This window comes from Tiliqua scincoides, chromosome 2, assembly GCF_035046505.1.
Source record: "Tiliqua scincoides isolate rTilSci1 chromosome 2, rTilSci1.hap2, whole genome shotgun sequence".
Taxonomy (NCBI): Eukaryota; Metazoa; Chordata; class Lepidosauria; order Squamata; family Scincidae; genus Tiliqua; species Tiliqua scincoides.
In genome coordinates, this window is record NC_089822.1 from 250,984,611 (window position 1) to 251,011,019 (window position 26,409).

The 26,409-nt window shown below is 45.7% G+C and overlaps 2 protein-coding genes across 2 annotated transcripts; one reads left to right on the forward strand and one right to left on the reverse strand.

Moving 5' to 3' along the window:
- Nucleotides 1-330: 330 nt before the first annotated feature.
- On the forward strand, nt 331-18,046 carry DHX16 (DEAH-box helicase 16). Its single transcript, XM_066618246.1, has 20 exons — nt 331-658; nt 3,067-3,350; nt 3,434-3,599; nt 4,982-5,038; nt 5,556-5,810; nt 6,103-6,327; nt 7,002-7,196; nt 8,274-8,384; nt 8,940-9,055; nt 9,345-9,555; nt 10,742-10,840; nt 10,917-11,069; nt 11,427-11,567; nt 12,018-12,180; nt 12,407-12,525; nt 13,169-13,236; nt 15,068-15,230; nt 16,250-16,411; nt 17,009-17,182; nt 17,794-18,046. The coding sequence occupies exons 1-20, from the start codon at nt 341-343 to the stop codon at nt 17,920-17,922; spliced, it is 3,309 nt and encodes a 1,102-aa protein (XP_066474343.1). The 5' UTR covers nt 331-340; the 3' UTR covers nt 17,923-18,046.
- Nucleotides 18,047-18,486: 440 nt separating this feature from the next.
- On the reverse strand, nt 18,487-25,796 carry C2H6orf136 (chromosome 2 C6orf136 homolog). The gene is made up of 6 exons (XM_066618247.1): nt 25,579-25,796; nt 24,020-24,547; nt 22,247-22,335; nt 19,491-19,691; nt 18,995-19,064; nt 18,487-18,852 (listed from the first exon to the last, which is right to left on the reverse strand). The coding sequence occupies exons 1-6, from the start codon at nt 25,708-25,710 to the stop codon at nt 18,697-18,699; spliced, it is 1,176 nt and encodes a 391-aa protein (XP_066474344.1). The 5' UTR covers nt 25,711-25,796; the 3' UTR covers nt 18,487-18,696.
- Nucleotides 25,797-26,409: the final 613 nt, after the last annotated feature.

Here is a 26,409-nt window from a genome sequence, read left to right on the forward strand (position 1 = left end):
CTAACTCTCCGCAAACTCGGCTTTAGTGGCTGTCCTTTCGGGTCCCTCTGAGTGGGGGGAACGAGGCTCCTCTCTGGCGGCGCAGTTCCAGCAGATCGAGGCTGCCACCCCGCCCACTTTCCTGGGAGGAAGCCCCACCGACGCCAGTGACCAGCCCCGGCTCGGGCTCTGGAGGGAAAGGGCTGCTGCTCTGCTGCGAGCCAGTCGGTCAGGCCCTTCTCAACACTTCCCAGTCTCCGTGCAGTGGGTGCCTGGCAACCAGCCGGGCCGTGACCCGGAAGTAGTACTGGCGCACCGGCGAGACCGGTTCTTCCGGGAAGTCTTGCCCTTTCCTGTTTCTATGTTCCTTCCGGCAACACGAGCCGGAGGTGGTCGTTGCCGAGAACGCGGATCGGCCGGCGCGGTCCAGCAGCCGGAAGTGCCGCCCTCCGGGCCCGGAGCGCTGCCGGCTGCCATGGCGGGCGAACTGGAGCGGTGGGTGTCGGAGGAGCTGCACGGCCTGCTCGGGCTGAGCGAGCGTCACGTGGTGGCCTTCATGGTGGGCCTGGCCAAGCGCAGCCGCAGCTCCGAGGACCTGCTCGCCCGCCTGGAGGAGACCGACACGCTGCGCGTCGCCGATCCCGCGGCGCGCGCCTTCGCCCAGCGGCTCTGGGAGCGGGTGAGCGGTGGGGGCCTCGGGCGCGGGGCGGGGCTTCTGGGAAGTGGGCGGGGCCAACAGGGAGAGGAGGGCTTTTTAGCGAAGGTTTAAGGCGGTTCGGTCGCCTCCTGTGGCAAGGAGTTCCACAGGTTTGAGGCTGCTGAGTCTCTTGTGGCAAGGCGTTCCACAGGCTTGAGGCTGCTGGGTCTCCTCCTGTGGCAAGGAGGTCCCCAGGCTTGAGGCGGCTTGGCCGCCTCCTGTGGCAAGGAGTTATATAGATCAAGACATTTCTGCCCAACATTGCATAAACGCAACTGATGTGCAGATGTGGGCTGAGCAGAAATGGGTTACGGGTGAGGTTTTTCAGTGAGGTGGAGCATGTAATTATTTGTATGTTGCATGGATCACGTATGTATAACTATATATGTTTCTCATTTGGATTATAATATCACAAGGCAGTGTACAGGTTGTTTGAAAGTGGAAAGAACCCACCTGCCCTCCAAAGTCCTGTAGACATTAGAATAAAATCACGTTTCTCAAACAGTGGTAAGAGGCAGGGCTTGGAGGGCAGATCTCCAACGCGCTTTTCCACACTCAAAATAGCCCTCCCGTTTACCCTGAGCCTCTTACTAGTGTTGCATCTGGCCTCCCAACTCAGAAGTAACAGGCAAGTTGTCATCACCAGTTACTTCCAGTGGTACTTTGAATAGGTGGACCTTGTGAAGTGGTGCGGTGGAGGACAAATTTTGAGACACACTGGAATAAAGTAAGCTACAATAAAATGGACAATATAGAATCAGTCAAATGGGTAGCATGGAGAAGGTGCAGAAGAGAGCAACCAAAATGATTACTGGGCTGGGACACCTCCCTTATGAGGAGAGGCCACAGCATTTGGGGCTCTTCAGTATAGAAAAGAGGTGCCTGAGGGGGGACATGATTGAGATGTACAGAATTATGCGGGGAATGAATAGTGTGAATAGAGGGGTGTTCTTTTCCCTCTCTCACAACACCAGAACCAGGGGACATCCACTAAAATTGAGCATTGGGAGAGTTAGGACAGACAAAAGAAAGTGTCTCTTTACCCAGCATGTAATTAGTCTGTGGAACTCCTTGCCACAGGATGAGGTGGTGGTGTCTGGCCTAAGTGCCTTTAAAAGAGGATTGGACAGATTTGTGGAGGAAAACTCCGTCATAGGTTACAAGCCATTATGACTATATGCAACCTCCTGGTTTTAGAAGTAGGCTACTTCAGAATACCAGGATGCAGGTCTCTTGTTGTCTTGTGTGCTCCTTGAGGCATCTGGTGGGCCACTGTGAAATATAGGAAGCTAGATTAGTTTGGGCCCTTGGCCTGATTCAGCGAGACACTTCATGTATTCTTACACTAATACAGAATAATAAAGAAACGCTAATCAGTGAATAGGACCCTGGTGGCATGTTTTGAGGCCCTTCCTAGGGACTCCAAATCTTCCCTAGGAAAGAAATTCTGCAGTTGACCTAGTCTCTGATACTTGCCAGTTGAATCAGAATTAATAGTGAGTGAACAGGGAATGTAATGCCAGGGCGTGGATTGGTTGATGAGGACCAAGATAGACCTAGAGTAATCTGTCCCAGAAAGTTAAGACTACACTTCAGATAGAGCCTGGAAGCTTCTGACTTCCCGATCGGGCTGCGGTCCTGTACACACTTTCCTGGAAGTAAGCTCCATTGAACACAATGGGACTTACTTCTGAGTAGGCAATAGAACTGTGATTTCAGTCTCTTAAAAGCCATTTCTGCCCAACATTGCATATAGGCAACAGAGACCAAATGTGTACACCTGTGGGCCAGGCAAAAATGGGTTAACCTCTATCCTACTGTAACTCTGTGAACCATAGTGTGTGTTGTTGGCAACCTTCAGTCTCGAGAGACTATGGTATCGCGCTCTGAAAGGTGGTTCTGGCACAGCGTTTAGTGTGGCTGAAAAGGCTGATTCGGGAGTGACAATCCTTCCACACTGGGAGCAAGTGCAGTCTGTCCCTGGTCTGTCTCCCTGGCTATGGGCCTTCCTTCTTTGCCTCTTAGCCTCAGACTGTTGGCCAAGTGTCTCTTCAAACTGGGAAAGGCCATGCTGCACAGCCTGCCTCCAAGCGGACTGCTCAGAGGCCAGGGTTTCCCACTTGTTGAGGTCCACTCCTAAGGCCTTCAGATCCCTCTTGCAGATGTCCTTGTATCGAAGCTGTGGTCTACCTGTAGGGCGCTTTCCTTGCACAAGTTCAAGGTGGAGTTAATATGGGGAACAGGTGGAGCACCTCCACCTGTGGTAGACATTAAATGATCCCTCAAGGAGATGAATCTTGCTGAGAGACAGTAAATAGACCCTCAGAGGAGCCAGTGTGTATGTAAGTTGCGAGTTTCCTTACTTGTTCCCTTCCTCAACTTTCTGGTAGGTTCCACACCAGGCCCCACGAGAGAGGCCAGCTCGAGTGGCCGAACAAGAGGCCTTGGCCTTGCAGCAGAAGAATCGCACCTACACTCTTTTGGAAGACAGTGATGATGAAGTGGCTGGTGAGGCAACAGCAGCCCAGGGCTCCAAGCGTCAACGACCCTCACGGGGACTCGAGGGAAAGCAGCGGAAGCGGAATAAACACCTGAGACGGCATAAGGCAGAGGAGGAAGATGACGATGTTGAAAAAGACTCTGATAAGAAGGGCAGTGGAGATGATGAGGGTCGGTGAGTATTGTCCTTTTGTGGACTACAAGCCTGAGTGAGAAGCATGTGGAGCAAATGTGCCTGATTTGGTTTTCTTGGTGCAGGAAGCCAGCAAGTTCTCCCAAGAAAGACGAGGATTCAGAAGATGAGTGGGACCGGAGTGAACGAGAGCGACTGCAAGACCTGGAGGAACGTGATGCCTTTGCTGAACGTGTCAAACGCAAGGACAAAGAGAGAACTCGCAACATCTTGGAGCGGTCGGACAAGAAGGTGTGGCCCCAGGGTGTGAATCCTGCTTCCGTTTCTGGGAGTCTTTCCTGATCCCTCTCCCTGACTTCTTATTCTCTCTACGTACCTCTTATTATCATCCATCTTTTTTATCATTGAGACTCCCAGGGCTCAAGGCACGGCAGGTGCTTTGCCTAAACATTTGATGTTGCTACCCAATAACTTAAAATATATGTACAGGACTGTGTGTATGCCATGGTTCTGCTTCAGGCAGAGCAAAGTCAGAGACTGTGGCATCAGGTACAGAATTGCACTTTATGAATCTCTTGTCCAAACCCTTATGGTGGTGAATTTATGCTTGAAACGGTGTAGTCAGTGCCTGTAATCCCAGAATATTTCCTGAATAAGGTTTCCAGTGGTCAAAGAACAGGGCTTCCTTACCCTATAGCAAAATAAATTATGCAAAATAACAGCAATCTTGCAATGTACGATAGTTTTGATCATTTATTTAAAGTGTATATCCCACCCTTCCCAAAAAGCTTTGTCCAAAGTGCCTAAAGAATTAAAAGTACAATAAATAAATTCATAATAATTTTATGTTCTGCAATTTCATTTTTTCTTCCAGCAGAATTTTGGTTACTCTGGTGAGGATTATTTGAGTTTTTGGTTTTTTTTCCTGACAGGCTGAGTACATCTAACCCACATTCAACCCTACTAAAGGCTAATATCTAAGGGCCCAATCCTATCCAATTTTCCAATGCTGCTGTAGTTGTGCCAGTGGAGTGTGCACTGTATCCTGTGGTGGAGGGGTAGTCACTGGGACCTTCTCAAGGTATGGGAACATGTGTTCCCTTACCATGAGGTTGCATTGTGGCTACACCGGAGTTGGAAAATTGGATAGGACTGGGCCCTAAGTCTTGGATGCTGCCATGTAGGAAGCTGAAAATTTATTTTTCTTCAGCCCCTCTTTATCATGTTTTCTCTCTTGGGAAGACTTTCCCAATGTTAAAAATTATTTTTGTCCATCTTGCGCCCCGTGAATGCTTTGCCTTGCTTGCTCCTAAGATACTCTTTCCTGTATCATCTGCTGTCCTTGATTTTATAGTTGATATTTCTTATCACCCCATTTCTATTTTTGTAATTTTTAAAAAACTGTTCCCGGTAACCTTCATGATTATGAGAAAAGGCAGATGCAGGATGGGATGGGATGGGGTAGAAGGATTCCCGTATTTGCTTTCTTTCTGAGATTTTATCCAACTGTTCTATGGGTTTGTGATATCAGCTGATTGTGTGTGGACTCCCTACCCTGGAGTGACTTGAAAATATTGCACACACATTGTGGCAATGGGGAACACAGTGTGTTAACTCTGCTTTGGTTGAACAAAGTGTCTGTGTAATTTGCTTCCCTGTCTTCTTGAACTTAGGCATATGAAGAGGCTCAGAAGCGTTTGAAGATGGCAGAAGAGGACAAGAAGTTCATAGTGAGAGTTCCGCTTTCCCTTTTTGTGTTGTGCATTTCTGTTTATTAAATAGTAGTCCAGCCTAGCATTCTTTCTACAGTCTTTTTTGTACACTAGATCTTGTAACCAGTTATTTTTCTCCTTTTTACTACCTTGGGTCAGGCTTATGTATTGAGCCTCCTTCATTGAATGTGTGCACTAGTGTGCACAATATGTGCACTAGTATATTAGACATATCTACATATTTAATGAAACTTTTTAGAAAAGTAGAAGTTAGTAGCCTATGGCTTGTTTTGTGTCTGCCTGGCTCCCTGCACACATCTGCTTTTTGCAAGGCAGCTTGACTGGTTGAACTGATAAGTTACTAACTCAAATGAAAATATTAATTCATGGTGAAAGAGAATGAGTTTAACAGTGCTTTTTACAACACTGTAGCCTACAAGAGCCAAGTTTATCTTCTAGGGAGTCAGGAAAAAGCAAGGATTTTGCTGTACAGTTCATCTGCTTGACCGCATAGCTGTTTTTTTCCATTTGACAGATTCCAGAACTACGCAAGAAGTCCCGTCGAGAATATTTGGCCAAACGGGAAAAGGACAAGATAGAAGACCTAGAGGCAGAGATCGCAGATGAGGAGTATCTTTTCTCTGACCTGAATCTAACAGCCTATGAGAAGCAGGAGTTAGAATACAAACGCAAAGTGCGTGACTTGGCTAAGCAGTACAAGCAGGCCGGTGAGCAAGAGAAGCTGGAGAAGAGTAATCGTTACTATATGCCTGAGGAGAGTCGCAATAAGGTAATGTACGTGAGTGAGAGAGAGAAGGATGATGGGTAAAGGCAATGGACTAAGTTGACCTAAAGTTTTTCCTTTGGAAAAAAAATGTGGGATATAACAATTAGCTTAGTTCCACGTTCTCTCTTGTGTCTGTAACTGCCATGTTGTGTTTACATGCCTGTGAGTGGGGTATGCTTCTAAGGAAACATTCTTGAGCAGAGTTCCAATGCACTCTCTTGTAAAACTCTGAATGTCAGGATGCATGATGGGAAATGCATTACCTGACCCTTCCTGTTTTCTTCTTGCCCTGCAGAAGATCCCTGATCACTATGAAGAGCCTCAGACAGAGGATCATTTGGCCCCAAGAGATGAACAGCGGCGCTGGGAGGAGGAACACATTGGGGCAGCCGCCCTCCGTTTTGGGGCTCGGGATGCCAGCCAGCGCCATCCTCACAAAGACTATGAGTATGTTCTTGAAGAGGACGAGATGATCCAGTTTGTGAATGCTGTGCAGATGCGTGGCACAAGCCAGAGCAAGGTGAGAGAGGAAGATGCAGCATGGGAAACGGGAGATGGGGCTTTATGGTGGTGCTATATAGCAGATTGCCTGATGACCACTCTAAGATAGAGGGTGGTGAAGGGAAAACAAATTTCCAGTAAAATTCTGTGCTTGCACAGGTCAAACAAACCTCAGTTCACATCTCTTTTTTACACCTCCTGAAAAAGAGGTGAGAATGAACTATTATTTCTCATTCAGCTGGTAGGAGAGCAGGCAGGAAAGAAAGTTAAGAAATTCCTCCTCTGAGTCAGAAGGCAGAGTTATTCAGATTATTCACCTCATCAGAAGAGATGTTGGGTGGTGTGGAAGGGAGAATGGATTTAGATTTTAACGATTTGTTGTGGAGGGCTCTAGCTAAGGGTTGCTGAGTTATGAGCAGGTGGACTGGAGTCTAGGGCTTGGGAATAGCAAGGAGGTGGGGTAGAGCTTTTTAAGGAACTATCACTATAATTTCTTGAGGTATTTTTAAGGGCATACAACACCAGGGAGTGAACCTCAGACCTTCTGTGCACAGCTTTGTTCCCCTGACCATCCCAATTTTGCTTGTGAAACTGAATTTTCCCAATGGTAGGGATTAGGTGCAGAATTCTAAGGTACCTGGCAAGTCTTTTTCTGTGGCATAGCTAAATCCATGCTGCCACTGTTTCTCTTAGAATCAAGAGGCCAAACCGCAGCTGTCGGAGGCAGAGCTCAAGAAGCTGACCATCCAGGAAGTGCGTTACAGCCTGCCCATCTTTCCCTACCGCGAAGATCTGCTGGCTGCCATTGCTGTGCATCAGGTGCTCATCATCGAAGGGGAGACTGGTTCTGGCAAGACCACTCAGATCCCACAGTACTTATTCGAAGAGGTAACTTGATGAGGAGAAGGGGCCAAGTGGGCGCATTGTGGAAGTTGCAGAAACTAGCACTGAGACTTGCTTGAGGTAGTGTGCTTCTTGCACTCACTGCTAGTACCAGCATGCTATGGCAGTGCTGTGCTGCAGGAATTTGGATGGGGAAGCCAGTAGGGGATGCTCATCCTCTGTATTCCTTAACCGCCAAGTAATGCTGGGGTATATTTTGCAGTAAGCCATTTCTGAGGAAGCGTGTTGATTACAATGGCGAATTGTAGACGTGCAATCTGTTTTGAACTCGAAACAAGAGCAGAAACATTTTCAGTTTTTAATGCTTACCCTTAAAGAGTCAAATGCATCAGAGTATTTTAAAGTATGAATGGAATTTTTATTATGAAGTCTTCGACTTTGAAAAAAGTACAGTCGGCTCTCCTTATCGGGAGGCTCAGCATTCGCGGATTTGAATTTGTGCTTATGGTTAGGATCTCCCTGGTGTGACCAGAAGTGCCTTCCAGTTTTGTCCAGGACGTCCTCCCCGCAGATTTCATCATTCATGGAATTTGGTATCCATGGGGGAGGTCCTGGAACATATGCCTTGCGGATACCGAGGGCCAACGATAATGTGACAGCTGTTTTTGGATAATGAGGCATTACTTGTATAGCTGAATTGATCTTTATTTTTCCTTTGTGTACAAGTGGTGGGCCTGCTGAAGGGTAGACCTTTGAGCAGAGCAGAGAGAATTGTAAGCCCTGCTTAACCCTGGACTATTGGCATATGAATATAATGTAGGGAGTGGAGACTCCAGAAAAATTGGTGGAATTACTTGCAAAATTAATACTTTTTAGTGTTGGAATTCACATGCATACCTTATGTGACAGAGCCTTTGATGCTTGTTGTGGAAGTGATCATTTTCACTTGAATAAGTATTTCTAATTATTTTCATTTCTAAATGGATATGTACAAGACAGAGAAACCCAGTTGCCTTTCCCTAGTGGGAGCTGCATTTCAATATCTGAACAAACAGAGCTACATATGCATGATCTGGAAATACTGAGGACTTGACTCATGGAGATTTTCTCTTCTCCCAACAGGGCTACACACAGAAAGGAATGAAGATTGGCTGTACCCAACCGAGGCGAGTGGCAGCTATGAGCGTGGCTGCCCGTGTCTCCCAGGAAATGGGTGTCAAGCTTGGAAATGAAGTACGTGTTGGGGGGGGCAGAATACGTATCCTGTTCTCCATTCCCCTCAGGCAGCTCTGGGTACATCAAATGGATGTCATGATGTTGGGTAATCCTCACACCAGTCCATCCAGTTTTAGTTAAATATATATTTTTGGCACAATAAAGTTCACATGTTAGCAAATAGCTGGAAAGATCCCCAGATGGATTCTGGAGAGGAAGGTTGGGAACTGAAAATAGATATTAGCCCAGCTCATTTTTATGGTTAGGGATCTTTATTCCTTCGGTGGTCCATTGTTCATCATTATCATTCCTTGATCTAGTGACTCTCAAGTCCAGCAATTCCATATCTTTTTCTGATGGGGAACTAAAGCACACTTCAAATGCTTTTCTCTTTCTGTTCTTTTGAGAACCATTGTGGATGGAGTTGAATATGCATCATGCCAACTCTGCATGGGACCTTCCTCTCCTCCCCATTACCCTGGAATATTTCATGTATGGCTCTTTTTGAGTGAGCCTGAGTGGAGGTAGCGAAGATGGCACAGTAACCTGTATCTGAACCCAACTTTCCCCCAGGTAGGCTATAGCATCCGTTTTGAGGACTGTACCTCGGAACGGACGGTGCTGAAGTACATGACCGACGGGATGCTGCTGAGAGAATTCCTGACTGAGCCTGACCTGAACAGCTACAGGTGAGTAGTGGCACTGAACTAGAAGGCTATGAGATGCTCAGCTGGTGAGAAGGGGTAGAGAGATCACGGTTTTTTGTTGTTTCTAGAGAGAACATGCTGACAACAAAGGAATTTTAGTATGGAGCAGTATACAGTTGTAAAAGGATGGGCTAAATACTTTTGAATAAAATATTTGGTGCTCAGAAGATAGAATGGAGCCTCTTTACTCTTAGTATTAGCATTATCATTAAAATGTTAGTGTGCCGTTTTTCAATAAAAACGTTTACAGTCCCTCCAACTTCTTCTTTAGCGTCGTCATCATAGATGAAGCCCATGAACGCACACTGCACACCGACATCCTGTTTGGGTTGATCAAAGACATTGCCCGCTTCCGACCTGAGCTGAAAGTGCTGATTGCGAGCGCCACCCTGGACACGGAGCGCTTCTCCACTTTCTTTGATGATGCCCCCGTCTTCCGCATTCCTGGGCGCCGCTTTCCTGTCGACATCTACTATACTAAGGTCAGTGGGCACAGCTGGGAGGGCTAGAGGGTGTGTGTGAGTGAACTGCTAAGGAAGTGCAGCTGAAAGAGAACATCTGAGGAGCTCAGTTTGTTAGAACATCTGTGCCCGGGAGGTCCAGGCACTCAGCTTTGCTTTAAAACCAGGAGAACGCTAGATGTCTAGAATTGAGTTCTCTTTTCACATGGTGAAATTAAGGAATGCCCACAGCCTTGGGGATCTAGTATGGTATGGTGGTCTGAGTGTCCGACTAGGGCTGGGGGAAATTTGGGATGACTTTGGGCCTATAACTATCAGCCTACCCAGACTTGTAGGGTGGTTGCAATAATAAAATGAGGGGGGAGAACCATCTAGGCTGCCTTCAGCCCCTGAAAGAAGGGCATAATATACATGAAATAAATTGTAGTAACTTACAATGCATCTTTTGTGTTTTGACATCAGAGGCTTTACTGATTTAAATTTCAATGAATCTCCTGTGTATCCTACCTTGACAGTTCCTCTCGTTCTCCTTGTGTCTTCTTTGTTTTTATGAATTTTTCTGCAGCTGTCTACTAACTGATGGAGACTGTTGAGATGCAAACATCAAAAACCAGCATTGTGTTTCTCACAGTTTAATTCCATTATACCATGAGGGTGGGGACTCATTTATAAGGTTACAAGAAGTTACTATATGGTGCTGTTTTCCTGTGAAGATCATATAAAATCAATCCCAAGTGGGTTTATCTTTCAATGCTAGTTGTTTATTTCACTGTCCATGGTAGGGTCTTGGGATTGAATGCTGCAGTAATTAGGAGCAAAAGGTTGCTGTTTTACAGCAACTGTTATCCAAGCTTTTTGCTGTCTGGACAGGCATGAGATGTGTGGAAGTTCCAACAAGATAGTGAAGACTAGAAGGGCAAGATGCAGGGACCCTGTAGTAAATACAGTGTTCTCTTGGAAGAAGGCTGTCTTAAAAATTGAAGTAAGCAGGAGCTGGGGATAGGACACGTCTCCTGGAGGAGGTCAGGTTCAGAGCATAGGGGAGAAGTAGTTTGTGTAGGATGTATTAGAACTGCAATCCAGGGCAGGAGGTTGAGTGAGCACTCTAGACAAGCAGGTGTCTGGGGGTAGAGATAGACTTGACTTACACAGGTCTGCAGTCTAATAGGGGACTGCAGTTGACCTCCCTCTGTCCATTACATTTTAGGCTCCAGAGGCTGACTACCTGGAGGCCTGTGTGGTATCAGTGCTACAGATTCACGTAACTCAGCCTCGAGGGGACATCCTCGTATTCCTTACTGGCCAGGTAGGTATGCGTTCCCTCTCCCACTATAGCTTTTGCTGCACATATAGCAGCACCTAATTCTCTCTTTCAATGGCAGGAAGAAATCGAAGCCTGCTGTGAGATGTTGCAGGATCGCTGCCGTCGCCTGGGCTCCAAAATTGCAGAGCTTCTGGTCCTCCCAATCTATGCCAACCTGCCTTCTGACATGCAGGCCAAGATCTTTGAGCCAACCCCACCAGGGGCCAGAAAGGTAGGAGTAACTTGCCTAGAGGAAGGAGGAAATGGAGCTTTGTCTCTTTGGGATGGAGTGGTATTCTTAGTGGTATACTAAGACTAGGTCCCAGAGCATTTGGAAGGACTATGGAGTTAGTGGTGGTGTTTGTAAAGGGCTTAGTATTCTGGGGGATTGTGGCTTCAAGCTTCAACAGTTTAGACTGAGGCAATTGCTTAAGGGGCAATAGTGGTGTCTGTTTTTGTTTCCCTGGTTGGTGATTGGAATGATGTGGCTTAGGCTGTGACAGCAGTAGCTGCTACCTAATGGCACACAGAACTGAATCTAACCTCCCCTAACAACTAAGTGATTCATCTCTGTCTCCCCCTCCTTCAGGTTGTCGTGGCCACAAACATTGCAGAGACATCTCTGACCATAGACGGCATCATTTATGTGATTGACCCTGGCTTTTGCAAGCAGAAGAGTTACAATGCTCGCACAGGCATGGAGTCGCTCGTTGTCACCCCCTGCTCTCGGGTACCTGACCAGTATTTTTATCCACAACACCCCTCCTCACTCAGTCTGCTTTAACTCTGCTTTTTGCCTGACACACAGGTATACACATTTGGTCTCTATTGTGTATATGCAGTGTTGGGCAGAAATAATTTATACTGGCTTTTGTACACCTAGCCTTGTCTTCCGGTTTACTTACTATTATTTAGTGAGTGATCCATCACCAGGGAGCCATAAGAACCTGGTGGCAAGTGGTCCTATAATACATACTGTTGCTCAAGGGACATCTGGAAAGAGAACATGAGACAGCATCCTGGAATTATAGGCCACCTTATACGAAGTGCCTGTTTGCTAGTCCATGTAATGCACCCTTCATTTGTCCTTAGAACATAATAGGAACAGAACTCTGGGTTGTCATTCCCCAATGTGGTCTCCCTCCCCTGCCACTCCATAATATTATTCTGTTTTCCTTAGGCTTCTGCCAACCAGAGAGCAGGACGAGCTGGCCGAGTGGCTGCAGGGAAGTGCTTCCGCCTCTACACAGCCTGGGCCTACAAGAATGAGTTGGAAGAGACCACGGTGCCAGAGATTCAAAGGACCAATCTGGGCAATGTGGTGTTGCTACTCAAAAGCTTGGGTGTGTGACCAGGCAGCCTAAAATGGAAATGATGCACATGGGTTGTACGCTTTCTCCTCCAAGACCTTAATGGGGCTTTCCGGGATGGAAGCAGTTGTGGGTTTTAGCAGCAAGGAGTGAATTTTCTAGGATTCAATTTAGAAATGGGGGAGGGGGCTCTTTGGTGGTAAAAATACTATGTAGTATTTGGTGGCCAGCATGGGTGGTCTTCTATCTTTCTGTTTAGGCATCAACGACCTGATTCACTTTGATTTCATGGACCCACCACCCCACGAGACTCTAGTTTTGGCACTGGAGCAGCTGTATGCCCTGGGAGCCCTCAACCACCTTGGCGAGCTTACGAAGGTACAGATCCGGAGGTTCAAGGCTGTCTTCTCAAGCAAAGATTCTTACACTGGGAGTGGGCTGGATTATCCAACTCATCATCTCACTTCTTTAATAGGAATAGAATAGAAGCAGGAAGCTGGAACTTTAAGACCAGTGACATATTCTCATTCCTTCCCAGATCGACTGCTTGGATGGCATCGATTTTCATAGCACTGTCATTGATAACTCAGAAGTGAAATTACTGTTTTCCCACCTCAAGTTATGGGCTATTGTCATGTGTAGAGAGCTCTGCAGAACTATTTTGAGAGCCTTTTGCAAACCAAATGTTGGGTTTGAGATTAGGAAGAACCAGGTTCAAATTTCTGCTAAGCCATTAAGCTTGTGCTAGTTGTCTCTTAACCTAACCTACATCACATTGGTTATATACTGTTCTGGGGTATTTGGAGGAAGGATGGAACATAGATACAATATTTCTTTGAATGGTTTCAAAACACACTATGTTAATTGTGAAACCCCCAATTAGAGCAATTAACTGCTTTCAGATCTCAGTGATGTATTTTTCTGATACTTTTCTCTGCTATATTACATTTGATTTGAGATGGAGAACAGCTTTTGTGCCCTTTGTTTGATCAGCTTTAACAATCCTATGTTCTCTATCTAGCTGGGTCGGAAGATGGCAGAGCTGCCCGTAGATCCCATGCTGTCCAAGATGATTCTGGCTTCAGAGCAGTGAGTTTTCTAGTCTCTGCAGCGAATTATATGCAGAAATTTGCTCCCACCTTGTCAATAACAAGTGAAGCTTACGACCTCTTTATCTCTCCCAGTTTATAGTCTCATTGCCTATTCCATTTTACAGTTTCCCAGCAAGTTCCAAATCTCTCAAAAACCTGACTGACTTATTAGAATAATTCTGCAACTCGTATAGCTTTATTCAAGTATGATTAATTTGCATGACATACTCTCAAGATAGAATTTGCATTTCCTTTGAATAAGAGTTATGAGCTTTGTTTTATACAGAGAATACGAAGCTCTGCTCCAAAATAAACCCTTCTCAATCAGGGTGCATAAAAAGCAATGAGGGAAAAACGTTTTGGAAATCAGGCATTATCTGCATGGCACGTCCTGTTTTTTTGTTATGAGTTTGGGGCTGTGGACTAGCATATAATTTCAGTTATTGAATTTCAGTCTCTTGCTCCAGGAGACATAATCACTGACGGATTCTTTCACTTGACTCTTTTCATTTCATTTGCTTAGTTTTCAAGCTTAGTTCTGTAAGCAGATCAGGGCACTTCCTTTTCATTTTGCAAAAATAAACTCCTCTGCCTAGCAACTTCCTGCCCTTGTTTCTGACATGCATAACAAGCAAAATTGTCCATTAAATAAATGATGACGTCACCCCGCCAATTACTTCCAGGTTCTGAGCTGCCAAAGTCACTCAGCAGACTCACAGACACTGCTGTCTGTAACCCAATTACATTGGGTTGTAATTCTTGTTATCTGCCCTTTTTGACCAGCAAAGGAGAGACAACAATCTTTTGTTTATTTACTCACATTCTTGCAGCTGGGAACGGCTAGCAACTTCTCCATTACACTGTCTTAGTTTGGTTCAGGCTTCACATGCTAACCTAGGCCTAACATGTACTTATTCATGACGGGGTTGTGGCAGGGCTTTGGGGAGCCACAGAAAAGGTCCTTGCATATTGGACCACGCTTTCTGGATAATGCTAATGCATGCTCCTGTTTCATTATAAATGAACATGTTTTAAAGATTATGTTGTCTGTCTGAGAAAATATGTGTTGTACTAGTGGGAAATTTGATTAACCCATTTCTGCCCATCCCACAGGTGTACACATCTGATCCCTGTTGTGTATATGTAACATTGGGCAGAAATGGCTTAAATGGCTCCCTTTCTTGGTTTTTTAAATTACTCCAGTAGCCTTTCAGCTATCTGTGAACTGGTTGCCCTTCTGTAGCTTTCTCTTTGCAGTTATTATTATTACAGATACTTATATAGAGTTAAAAAAAATAAGGTTACAAAGCATAAATAATCTCAAAAGGACACACAATGAACAGCTTTCTTCAAAGAGCACTGGGGCTCCTAAGACCCCTTCAGGCGTTCTACGAGTACTCCATAAGCTGTCACCATCAGCTCAGCAATGCACCACTCTATGCATGTGCCAGCACTCTGGGGCTGCCCAAGACACCATGTATACATTGGCAGGGCTGCCCGTGACTCCGTTGAATTATGCAAAGGGTTCCAGAGACCAAAACGTTTCAGAACCACCGATCTAGAAGGATGCAGAAGGAATACAAGCTAGCGCCACTAGAAGGGGCAATGCATTGAAGAGAGACAGTTGCTCTTCCCCTCTAGGTAGATGAGATCCATCACTTTAAAAAACACCTGTTTCCCAGTTAGCAGTGGAAAGTGATTAGCCAATTCGCCAACCTTCTGAAGCTGCATTTTGGTTGATTTTCAGTGCTCTAGAGTCGGGTGAACTCTCTGCTACAGCATTGCCAGAATCTAATGCTGCTCTCTCTTCATCCTGTGGAATTCTCCAGGTACAAGTGCTCAGAGCAAATCCTCACTATCGCCGCCATGCTCTCTGTCAACAATGCCATTTTTTATCGACCCAAGGACAAAGTGGTTCATGCTGACAATGCCCGCATGAACTTCTTCTTGCCTGGTGGGGACCATCTAGTGCTGCTGAATGTTTATAATCAGGTAAGGACGAACTTACAGGTCATGGAGAGTGGCAGTAAGACTAAGAGACAAGGTGCAGAGTTCAGGCATCTGTTCCAATTAAATCCCAGGTTGGCTGGGATGACTTTCACCTGTTTGATTTGAACAGGCCACTATGTTAGCAAGTGCAAGGAAAGTGCCCTACAGGTAGACCACAGCTGCGATACAAGGACATCTGCAAGAGGGATCTGAAGGCCTTAGGAGTGGACCTCAACAAGTGGGAAACCCTGGCCTCTGAGCGGCCCGCTTGGAGGCAGGCTGTGCAGCATGGCCTTTCCCAGTTTGAAGAGACACTTTGCCAGCAGTCTGAGGCTAAGGGGCAAAGAAGGAAGGCCCATAGCCAGGGAGACAGGCCAGGGACAGACTGCACTTGCTCCCGGTGCGGAAGGGATTGTCACTCCCGAATCAGCCTTTTCAGCCACACTAGACGCTGTGCCAGAACCACCTTTCAGATCGCAATACCAGAGTCTTCCGAGACTGAAGGTTGCCAACTACTATGTTAGCAGTGGCATTCTGCACTAAGTTGCTTAAAAATTGACACATTCATTGTTAGAAAGAGCAGATCAGACAAAATTGGAATTGTTGAGGACTGAATTTAATTATGTCTGACAATGAAATAAGTACAAGCACAGACCTTTGATAGGGTTTTCAGGAAGGATTCTTGCTTGGAGGTCTGCCTTGGGAGACACCAGCTCTGAATCTTAGCTCAAGGGGTACTGCTTGGGTTTGGAGGGCCTTTGCATTTTTTGTTTGCATTTGTCCTAAAATTGCTCCAGCCTAGTGCTGCCAGCTGGGACAGATGGCATACGAGGTTTCCATGTCCCCGACCTGAGGTGGCATTGGGCAATAGGTGTGGTGTGAATCTGTGATAATAGATGACTGGAGAATTGCACCACAGTGGATGGTTCTTAATGGTGTAGTCTGACTCAGATCAGTGGGTGGGAATGGTAACCAGTGGCTGGGATTTAGTCTGACCCTGTCCTTCTCCACTTACTCCTCAGTGGGTGGAGAGTGGCTATTCTATGCAATGGTGCTATGAGAATTTCATCCAGTTCCGCTCCATGAGACGAGCACGGGATGTGAGAGAACAGCTGGAAGGACTGATGGAGCGCATTGAGGTGGACATCACCTCCAGTGAAGGAGACTACATTCCTGTCCGCAAGGTACAAACACTCCCACACCTGGTACTCCCCTGTGTATGGTTGTAAATATGGAGGGGAAGACTTATAAAGCCAAGTGTGTGTTTTCTGTGCTTCTAGCCTGTCACATGGTGGGGGAGGGTGGAAAGGGAGCAAGTGTTTAGCCTCTCTGGTTGCAGAGGAAGCCTTATTATCTATGTTGAAAACTGATTACAGCAGGGCTGTATAACAATGGGCTTGTACAGACGAATGGTTACATCAGTAAGAAAGAAGGCAGATACTGTTAGGTGCTTGAAAAAGTTATTCAGGACAGTGATTTCTATTCATGTGCCTCTTCTCAGGGCATTATCTACATTTTTTCCTCTCAATGAAGATAGCATTCAGTGGAACCATGTGACGATATCACTTAAATCTATACAATACAGCATCTATGTGTGTCCATTTCAGCACATCACACACTTCCTATATTGATACATATAAAATCATAACAGCACCATCTCAGTTTTGACTAGGTTGCATGGTAATCAGGGGATTTGCCAAACAGAGACAGGCAGAGTTCCCATTCTTCTTCTGATCGTTCCTTTTTTTGACTCATTTGTCCCCCTTGTTCTCCATCCTTAGGCCATCACCGCTGGTTTCTTTTATCACACAGCCCGCCTAACCCGCAGTGGTTATAAGACTGTCAAGCATCAACAAACAGTATTTGTTCACCCTAATAGCTCCCTTTTTGAAGAACAACCACGCTGGCTGATCTACCACGAATTGGTCTTCACTACTAAAGAGTTCATGAGACAGGTAGGTCTTATGCCTGTTGCATTAAAAACAGGGCCATTGCTGGATCAGCTGCCATTTTCTGCCTTGAGGTGATAGTGCAGCTCAGCCTTAGGGAATATAGTTGGCAATTACAGCAGGTATTTTGTGATCAGGCTGCTAAGGAGATAGTGGGCTAGGGACTTAACTCAGTGGTACTGAGTTCAGGTCATTCTATTGTCCTACCCTCCTTAGCAAGGTACCACAGCTCAAATACAGATGGGGTGCCAGTTTCAATCCCTAACTTAGAGGACAGCAGTGTAGGCCTTTACCAAAGAGCCTCAGGATTACCTTCAGTCAAGGAAATACACTTACATCTTTCCCCCAACCAATCGTTTTCTCTCTCCTGGGGCTAGGTTGTCTGATCCTTTTGTGAAGGAACATGAATGAATCGATGAGCATGAAGACTATGCTTCTGAAAGTCAATTTGGGAGAGATTAGTTGCTGTGTTTCTGCAGCCTCAAAATATCATTAACTTTGTTCTAATGATGCTTGTTCTTTTCCTTCTGTGCATATGTTTGATGCCTTCCATTTACTTGTTGCACAGAAGGTTCAGAAATGGATTGCAATTTTGGAGTTTCTTTTCTGTTTTCTAGATCATAGAGATTGACAGCACATGGCTGCTGGAAGTGGCCCCTCACTACTACAAAGCCAAGGAGCTGGAGGATGCTTCAAACAAAAAGCTGCCCAAAAAAGTAGGAAAGACAAGAGAGGAGCTGGGATAAGGCAGGAGCCTATTTTTGCTTCCTGTTCACACTGTGCTGTAGTGGCACCCTCATTGTTTTTGTATGGTTGTATAGTTTTCTGCTGTCTCTTACAAGAAAATAAAACCTTTGTTATATTTTTGAACCTGCCTCCAATTTCTTCATAGACAAGACTGGCTTAGTTGATTATGAAAAGATAATGCTGAACTGTGGTACACATCTTTCAGTCAAAGGTTAGTATGTGTAAGTAAAAACTGAGGTCCAGAAGGATACTGAATGTCACATATAGTACTACTTTCTGTGTTCTTATAGGACTAACACCATCCTCACTAGCTCTTTGGTACAAATTTGAACCAAAAAGCAGAAAACATTAAAAATGAGGCTCTGCAGAAGAGAGTTCCTTATTTTGTTAAGTTTGTCCTTTGAAGTGACAGTTTCCAGTTCAAAGGTGACAAACTGCAGGGCACCTTTACATGGAAGGTGAAGGGTTTTTGCAAAAGTGGCAGTCCATTTTGGCTCAATATAAGTGGCAGTTTCTATCAGCCTGTAGCCACCAAATTCACAATCTTGACCACTTATCCAGACTACTTGCAACATAAACTTTATTATATACAGATTAAATTACAACAATCTTTACAGCGCTTGCTGATAGGGTTAACAGCAGCAACATGAGGCAAGGCCCACACTCTTTGTACAAAGGCAACATCAATACACAATGAGCCTCTAGTGGCATCCTCCCTGCCTCACCCCACGATGTGAGACAGATAAGCTACAAGCCAACGAACCAAAAGGGCATCAGTTATTCCTGCAGCCTACTGGTGCCCCCTGTTTACCAGCTAGAGCTGATGAGAGCAGCTGTAGTGATGGCCTGTGGTCAGACAGTCCCAGGCCTACCAGAGAGGCTACTAAGAGTTTCTTCAGCTTGTTCAGGGGTGGCTGTGATGGCATGAGCTGCAAAGAAAGGAAAGCATTAATTGGGCATGGAAGATAAAAGCTGTTCCTATTAATACTCAAGCACTTCCCCTGGGGTGGGGAGGTGGAATACTACTGCCCCATCTCCCTCTGCAGCAATACTCATGCACTCGAAACTCACCTTGCTTACCCTATGACAGTTAATTAAGCCTTGTGAATCCAAGAAAAATGTGGAATAGGCATCATAGGTCCTGGAAGGGGGTGGAAATCAGACAAAAGCTCATTTAGGTGACCTCTTCAAATAAATCATACAAATGTTTGAATATCTAACATATTACAGACTAGGGTCAAATTATTCTCACTAAAACTACAACTTAAACACATTTTTTTTAAAAATTGCCTAGTGCTGCTTAAGCCCAGGCATGACAATGCAACCCAAATAAAATTATACAGCACTTGTAGATGTCAGCTCTAAAAAGCCTGCCAAAAAGAGGCAAGAGGAAATAAACAAGTCTCTGCACTTTCCCCTAGAGAAGCAGACAATCAAAACAAAAGACTGCCATAATTCCACTTCCAGGAAAGATAAAGGTTCCCCAGTCTCAAGGAAGAGACTGCATACACAGCACATGTAGCTGCTTGACTCAAAAGAACAGGTACCTATAAGGGGGATGCCTCACCTGTAAAGCTCACTTTTGTCTCTCTTATAAAAGCGAAACAGAAGGACATGAAAAGGCAACCCAGTAATCCGCCACCGGGCTTGGATGCTCCAGTTCTCTGGATGTTGCGTCACTTTCAGCACCTCCATACGCAAGTCAGCAAAGTAGTTCCAGGCCACAAAGCGACAGAGAGTTAGTGCCAGCTGGTACATTCCTCGGCCACTAGTGATGAAGTAGGAAGGTGAAAAGATGACAATCAATTAGGATAGAAAATTCTTGCAAACCACTGAGGGACCTCCTTTCCCATATGCACACTATGGTAAATAATTTTACAACTACTTTGATCTATCTCTTCTAGTATATAAATACTGGTTGTTATTTATTGCTTATTCACAGCATCACTTTATACCCACTTTCTCCTACTCTGTTCCCACTAAAATAGGTGGACCATACTTTCCTCACTTGAAGTAAAATGACATATTGTAAACCTTTGCTGCAAGACACTGCTACAACACAGGTACCTATATAACACATCATTTTGTCCCACTGAAACAAATGTAATCTAATTCTATTCATAGATTTCCACTAGCATATGGAAAGCTTAGAGGCATGTTTCTCAAACCCTGTTTCCTCCCAAACTAGTGACATATTTAAGGGCAAGTTTACACCTGCCTCTTCAGCTCTTGATGACTGCAATGTGAAACAGCCAGCCACTCACAGATCAATTGTTACACAAATTGCATATAATCACATAAAACTAAACGCATATGGGGGCAGGGAAAGGGCTCATATATTCTGCCACATGTTGGAATGAGATGTGATAGTACATGACTGCTGCTATAGACAAATTGCATATTTAATGCATTTAAAAGACTTCTCCAGCTAATACAGACTAGCAATATCTGATGGTGTTTCATTAGTTAGCTACAAGATTATCCAATAGCTCAGCATAGGTAAGAGGTCAGGGATGAGAGCCCAAACTGTTTTCTCCGCTCAGTTGCTTTTTCCAACATACTCAAGCTGAAGGAGTGAGTATCCCAGATCAGCAGACAGCCCATGCTAGATAGTAAGATGGGCACAGTGGAAATCTTGTTCATTCATTTATGTTTATCACTAATTAGATGACAAGGTATTTGACTAATTGGAGAAACTGGCAGAAGCTCCTTTTTTTTAGTTACAGTCTCATCATGTCTGCATTCAATTTGTGCTAATTGCACTCATAAGCACTCAGCCAGAGACAAAAAAAGCAATTTAAATAGTGTGAGTGGTGCCACCCACCATTCCATTCAGTCTCCATTCCTGTGTGCTTCTCACAGTGTGAGCATCTTGCCACAATGAGTTTTCCAAGATACATATTTTTTGGTCCCTAAACAAAAGTCAACTACTTCATCTAGTGCTCAACCGAATGAGCGATGAGGAAAATCTGGCTGTGCTGGACTTACTGACAGTATATCAGCCTCCAAAGTGCACTTAATATGGCAACGATTATATATGACTTTAGAAACTAATCCCTGCATAAGATGCAACTTCACCTGTATTTGGAACCAAGGGCCAGACTCTAACTGGCCCATTCACCAAAGGCAAGTTTTCCATCTTTATCACATCCATGATCATCATGCTGAGTGCCCATTCCTGCATCTTGTATAATTGAGTAAGGTGCTCCTCAAAAACCATCATTTCTGTGAGGCGTATGGCATTTCCCCCACTCCACTTAACTACTGCAACTAAGTCCAAGTACCTATACATGAAATAATTACAAATTTTTCCCTGCCACAATCTCCTTCCCCTTCTCTCCCTGTGTCTATTTTAGATTGAGAGCCCCTTGAGACAGGGACTGGCTTCTGTGTTTTCAATGCACTGGGTACATTGATAACACTACATAAAGATTACCACAAGATTGCTGGAAAGGAATGGAGGGGACAGTAAGAAGGAACAGTCTGAATCCCTAGCCATCAAAGGGGTCGGGGATTTTTAAATATGTAACATACAAAGGTAAAGAATTGGTTTAGGTCATCAGTTTCTAACTGTTCCTGGTTGGCAAAGATGTGGATAATGTCTAAGTATGGTAAGTCCATTCTGCTGATGGAGGCATGTTATCCAGCAATGCCTGCTTTCTGAGATTTTCAAAGTCATGAGTAGGTTAAGCCTTCAGGACAGTTTCTGTCTACATCCACAGGGAAGCAGAAGATGTTCACATCCTCAGAAACTATTATACCTAAGTGATTCAGGTATCAGCAGTACCACATCTTCCTCACCACATATTTTAACCATCTATATTCATAGCACACACACACCACAGCAATTGTCTTTTGTGAGTATCAAATTAGTTTTCAGACCTCTCCCATTGTGGTTTTCAGGTGGGGCTCATGATAAACTTTTATGACTTGCAATAGGATTTCACAATCCTCTGCCTTATTCATAACTTGTACCACAGGTCATTGACCCAAAATGTGGTAGTTCTTCAGGGTGATAGTGTCTGGTCCTGGTGCCAAGTTGACCCTTATCTCATATAAAAATGTATAAGGAAACTGCAAGAAATCTGTGGGTGAGGGGGTCTGTGAGGTCTGAGAATTTGATTCTGGAAACAAATTGTTTCAAGCCAAGCACTGATTGATTTCAGAACAGATTTGGCTCATGGGATGCCAGCTGCATCAGACTGATCTACACACTGAAGAGACTATTTTCTGACATCTATCCAAAACCATAACATCCCTCTTTAAAAGGGATAGTACAATCCAGTCTGCAGAACTTTTTCACCTCTAGACTTTTCCACTTACCGTGTTCTTAGGTGCAGAATCTCATTCACGAATTCCACATTCTCTGAATAGATTCCATAGTCATGTGTCTTCAGAAAAAAGCCTGGTAGCTGTCGGGGGGGGGGGGCGGATGACAGAGATAATAAGGGGAATGGTGAACTGTGAAAACTAGCTCAGCTACAGATTCTCAGTACAACCGAAGTCAGCTCCCAAAGGGCTCAGTTTTCCAGCTATACCATGAGGCTCTCAATTCTACTTTCCACAATTCATGCACCAAGCTCTTTGGCCTGTGTTGCCGAGAAGAACGGGAACAAGTTCTGAGACAATTCCATATCAGAATCTCAAGCTTATTTGTAAAAATTCAAATTTCAGAATCTGAATTTGATTCCATCTTCAACTTTAGATACAAACATGTACGCTAATATCAAATGAAGAAAGATGGGTGACTTTGAGAGTCAACAGCCAACCAAACCAAGAGCAGGTGGAACCACAGAGCCCATTACGGAAGATTCACCAATTAATTTTTCATGTGACAGGCAGTTCCACCATGCTCATGTTGCATGACAAATAAACTGAACGCCCATCTGCATGGTGAGAACTATTAATTACTACACTACAGAAAAAGTATTGTAGACCAAGGTCAGTTCTGGCATGATAAATATGAACTCTTGGCACAGAAACTAACAGCACAATCTTATTCATGTCTACTCAAAACCAAGACCAGCTTATTCCCAGATAAATATGCACAAGATTGCAGCCTGTGGCTGCAATCCTAATCACTTTTCTGAGAGTAAGGCCCATTCAACAAAACAGAATTTACTTCTGAGTAGACCTGGTTAGGATCGTGCCTTTAGTTATACGAAGTGTTTGCAATGCAAACATCACCTCAGATTTATCATGTCCCCTCTTAACATATATATATATATCATCATCTCACCCTCCTCAGGACCTGCTCCAGTTTGTCAACTTCCATCTTATTTATTTTACACTACCCTTCCTCCAAGAAGCTCAAGGTGGTATACATGATTCCTTCCCTCCACATAACAACCCTGTATGGTAGGTTAGGTTGAAAAATAATGACTGGCTCAAGGTCACTCAGGAAGTTTCAAAACTGAGTAGATTTGAACCTGAATCTTCCAGGTCTAACAACAGAATCACTACATCATCCTGGTTCTCAAAGCAGAATACAGTAGTACCATTACTTATCTTGATAAGAAAAGTAATAGTACTTCTGTATCTTGCTGTAGCCTGTCCCCATCTGGAATACCGTGTCCAGTTTTGGATGCCACAGCTTAACAGTGACAAACTGGAGCAGGTTCAGAGGAGAGCAACAACCGGAGACCATGTTCTATAAAGACAGGTTGGAGATGGGCTTGTTTAATTTACAGGTGGTTAAGAGGGGACAAATTGTATAACTATCTGGATGGCTGTCATGTGGAAGATGGGAGTGGATTTACTTATAGTTACTCCAGATGGTAGGACTAGGACAAATTGGTTTAAATGTCAAAAAAAGATTTTGATTAAATGTTAGGAAGAACTTCCTGATGGTATGAACTGTTCAGCAGTGAAACAGTCTGCTTCAGAAGATGGAAGGGTCACCATCATTGAATCATGTTTGCTGTACAGCCACCTATTGGGGATGTAACTGTGGACAGCATGCACAGGGAGGATGGTGGAATGTTCATGTAGGTGCCTTCCAACAATACAACTCTAGCCAACTTACAATTTGAGTCCTATCACTATGCACATGAAAATCACTAAGCCCTAAACAGCGCAAGATTTCCCACACAATACCTCATTCCGTAATTTCTGGTGCATGGTTGCAAGATGCTCCTCCATGCTGGGGTCATCGCTGTCTGAAGAGCGGGCTGGAGAGGGCACCTCTGTAGTTGCTCTGAAGGGTGCAAGGGAACCCAGCGCTACTTCAGGAGCCTGATAGGGTGATCGGCACTGCCAGCCATGGAAAAGACTGTGCAAAGAGTCCAAAGAGGCACCATCTAGCCCTTCAACATCCCGCACCACAATGTCATCTTTTTGCCTTCCATTCACCAATGTGATTGCATTCTCCATGCCTTCTGGCAGGGAAAGCACAGCAGGATGGGAAAGGGTCCTGGTCTCCAGATTGCGCATCAATGGACAAAGGCTGTTCTTCGGTTCAGTTTGGTTGATACTAGCAAAGTTGCCTCCAACAGGTACTGACAGAGCTGGGAGCACAGCAGGGGCTTCCACTAGCTTCTTGGTGAATAACGAGTGGAATGTTGGCCCTATGGAACTGGAAAGGACAAGCCCTGGAGGTATTTTATCCCAGGAGACGTCCAAGTCCTAGAATAAAAGGAGAAACCATTTAAAGATCATGAAAACTAGGTTACCAAGTACAGCATGAACCAGCCCTGGCATTTCCAGGTTTTAGAGGCAGCCTACCTCTGAATGCCAGGTGCAAGGAAGGGACAAACAGGATACCCGTATGTTGTTGTCTTATGTGCTCCCAGAGGCATCTGGTGGGCCACTGTGAGATACAGGAAGCTGGACTAGATGGGCTCTTGGAGTGCTTCATACGTTCTTAAGACAAAGTGAAAGCATGAGGAGAGCAGTGGGATAGAGCATTGAAGGAACAGAGTCTGGAACACCATCCGGTAAGGGAGGGGGCAGCGTTTGGCAAACTGCTTCAGGCCTTGGATTGGCCCTGCTCTAGACCAGCGTTTCTCAACTTTTCACCTTTTCGCATGGTCCACCTATCAGAAGTGCCACCAAAAGTAATTAGTGATGATGTCATTGCCAGTTACTTCTAGATTGGGAGGCCAGACATGATGCAATAAACACAGGTAAGAGGCTTAGGATGGGTGGGAGGGCTTTTCTGAGCTGTGTCCCCCACCACGGTTTGTTGTGCTGCACTGCTGCTCTTCCTGACAGCAGCAGGTGTGTGTAGGAGTGTGTGTCCCATGCGCATGACCTCAAGTACCACCAGTGCTGCGAGTGCCAACACTGAGGAGCGCTGCTTGAGAGAGACCCATGCGTACCTGCCATATGCTCCATGCGCCTTGGAAAGTCAGCCACAGAGGTTTAAGCCACAATGAACTGGTTCTAGTGCCAGCGCTTTAGGGTCTTGCTCTGCAGATGCCCAGGTTTAGGGTCTGCAGGGGCTCAGCACTCCCTCCACCAGAGAGCACTGCTCTGTCCATGCTCACCCCACAGAGCTAGGCCCTGCCCCACACCACCCAGCGCCCCCCCCATCCTCTCAGCCACCCACGTGTCCTCCCGCAGCGCGCGCCCAGCTCCCTGGCTGACCATTCCAGGCCACGCCCACTTCTGGACCACGCCCCCCGCGGCCACCCCGCCTCAGCGCTCGGACTCACCCGCGGCCGCGCCCGGTAACAGCATCGCGCCGAGTCCCCCGCGCCCAGCCGCAGCCTGCCGCTGCTCCCTTCCCATCCCCACGGGTACCGGGGCCCCAGGCGCCCGGCCACCGCCCGGCTCCGCTGGTACATGACGCGGAGCGCCTCCCCGGCACCTTCACCTCAGAGCCCACCCGCTTCAGTCAAGCAGCCGGCCGGCCTACGGCGCCTGCGCTTAGCTGCGCAGGCGCAGTACTGCAGTCTCCTTGGGTGAAGGAGGGGAGAGCTGAGTATGCGCCCTGGGTCACTTGTGTGAACTCGCACCACCCCTGCAGAGGGGGCTCGTTTCGAAGCACTGCGCATGCGCGGTGAGAGAAGCGGGAGGGGTGTGGTTGTCAGGTGACTGACAGCCCATGTGGGAGGTGCGCGGCGCAGCAACTTGAGTGCAGCGTCCTATCCCTCCCAGTGGCCCACCAGATACCTCAAGCAGCAGCAAGACCTGCCTCTTGGTGCTCTCCCTTGCAGCTGGCATTCTGGGGCGGCCTCTTTCTAAGAGCAGGAGGTGGCACCTCCCCATAAGGCTTGTAAACTGTGATGGACTTTCGCTCCATAAGCCTGTCCAGCCCCCTTTTAAAGGCATTCAGGCCAGATGTCATCACCACATCCTGTGGCAAGGGGTTCCACAGGCTAATGACACACTGGGTACAGGAGTGACCAGATGTCATAACCTCAAAAAGAGGAGCAGGCAGCCCAAAAATGTAGGACAGGACAAAATAAAAGTGAAAAACACTCGCATATTGATTTCATGTGGTTAATTTAAACACCATGTTATTAAATTGAAATATTATATTA

What these genes read in the sequence shown, in the direction of transcription:
- DHX16 (XM_066618246.1), top strand. Translation starts at nt 341, where the DNA reads ATGTTCCTTCCGGCAACACGAGCCGGAGGTGGTCGTTGCCGAGAACGC. An exon ending in CCTGACCTGAACAGCTACAG is followed by an intron (nt 9,056 to 9,344) that starts GTGAGTAGTGGC and finishes CTTCTTCTTTAG; the next exon opens with CGTCGTCATCATAGATGAAG. An exon ending in GTTGCTACTCAAAAGCTTGG is followed by an intron (nt 12,181 to 12,406) that starts GTGTGTGACCAG and finishes CTTTCTGTTTAG; the next exon opens with GCATCAACGACCTGATTCAC.
- C2H6orf136 (XM_066618247.1), bottom strand. Translation starts at nt 25,710, where the DNA reads ATGTACCAGCGGAGCCGGGCGGTGGCCGGGCGCCTGGGGCCCCGGTAC. An exon ending in ACCAGAAATTACGGAATGAG is followed by an intron (nt 22,336 to 24,019) that starts GTATTGTGTGGG and finishes CCCCCCCGACAG; the next exon opens with CTACCAGGCTTTTTTCTGAA. An exon ending in GACAAAAGTGAGCTTTACAG is followed by an intron (nt 19,065 to 19,490) that starts GTGAGGCATCCC and finishes ACCCCCTTCCAG; the next exon opens with GACCTATGATGCCTATTCCA.